This window comes from Pyrgilauda ruficollis, unplaced genomic scaffold (assembly GCF_017590135.1).
Source record: "Pyrgilauda ruficollis isolate IOZ18807 unplaced genomic scaffold, ASM1759013v1 scaffold1751, whole genome shotgun sequence".
In the NCBI taxonomy this organism is placed as follows: Eukaryota; Metazoa; Chordata; class Aves; order Passeriformes; family Passeridae; genus Pyrgilauda; species Pyrgilauda ruficollis.
In genome coordinates, this window is record NW_024516443.1 from 2,892 (window position 1) to 4,099 (window position 1,208).

Genomic DNA, 1,208 nt, shown 5'->3' on the forward strand with positions numbered 1-1,208 from the left:
TTTGGGGGTGTTGGGTTCGGGGGTGCTGGGTCTGGGGGCGTTGGGTCTGGGGGCATTGGGTTTGGGGGTGTTGGGTGTGTAGAACATGGGGCACAAGGTCACCGTGGTCTGGGAGTGTTGGGTCTGGAGGCATTGGGGGTGTGGGGCGTGGGCTACAAGATCACTGTGGTCAGGGGGTGTTGGGTTTGGGGGTTTGGGGACGTTTGGTTTGGGGATGTGGGACATGGGGACATTGGGTCTGGGGGCGCTGGGGGTGTGGGACGTGGGCTACAAGGTCACCATGGTCTGGGGGTGTTGGGTCTGGGGGCATTGGGTCTGGGGGTGCTGGACAGGGGGGATGTGGGGTAGAAGGTCACCATGGTCTGGGGACGTTGTGTCTGGTGGTGGTGGGTTTGGGGACATTGGGAGGGTGGGACGTGGGCTTCGAGGTCCCCATGGTCTAGGGACACTGAGTCTGGGGGTGTTGGGTCTGGGGGTGTTGGGTTTGGGGACATTGGGGTGTGGGACGTGGGCTACGAGGTCACCGTGGTCTGGGGACGTTGGGTCTGGGGGCGTTGGACATGAGGGTGTGGGGCATAAGGTCACCGTGGTGTGGGGACACTGGGTGTGGTGGCGTTGGGTCACTGGGGGTGTGGGACACGGGGTCAAAGGTCATCATGGTCTGGGGACATTGAGTTTGGGGACACTGGGTGTGGTGGCGTTGGGTGTGGGGACGCTGGGGGTGTGGGCAGGGGGCAGAAGGTCACTGGGGTCACTGAGGACATCGGCCGTGGGGACAGTTGGCAGAGGGACAGGGGGACACAGGGACACCAGGCATGGGGACACAAGGGACGGGGGACAATGGGGACACGGGGACACCATGGCATTGGCACAGGGCGGTGTCCCTGTGGTCCCTGGCCATAGTGGTGATGGTGGCCATAGTGACAGGGGTGTGACCCGTGTCCCCTGTCCCCAGGGATGGTGTCCCTCTGGTCCCTGGCTGTGGTGACAGGGGTGTGACCCGTGTCCCCTGGTGTCCCTCTGGTCCCTGGCCGTGGTGGCCATGGTGACAGGGGTGTGACCCGTGTCCCCTGTCCCCAGGGATGGTGTCCCTGTGGTCCCTGGCCATGGTGACAGGGGTGTGACCTGTGTCCCCTGTCCCCAGGGATGGTGTCCCTCTGGTCCCTGGCCGTGGTGGCAGAGGTGTGACCCGTGTCCCCTGTCCCCAG

The 1,208-nt window shown here is 64.6% G+C and overlaps 1 protein-coding gene across 1 annotated transcript in view; it reads left to right on the forward strand.

Moving 5' to 3' along the window:
• LOC121351846 (blue-sensitive opsin-like) overlaps nt 1-1,188 on the forward strand; it is a 2,167-nt gene extending 979 nt beyond the window's left edge. Inside the window, exon 2 of the mRNA XM_041464237.1 lies at nt 1,145-1,188. Within this exon, the coding sequence (XP_041320171.1) occupies nt 1,145-1,188 (44 nt within the window). The remainder of the gene's footprint in view (nt 1-1,144) is intronic.
• The last annotated feature ends 20 nt before the right edge of the window (nt 1,189-1,208 follow it).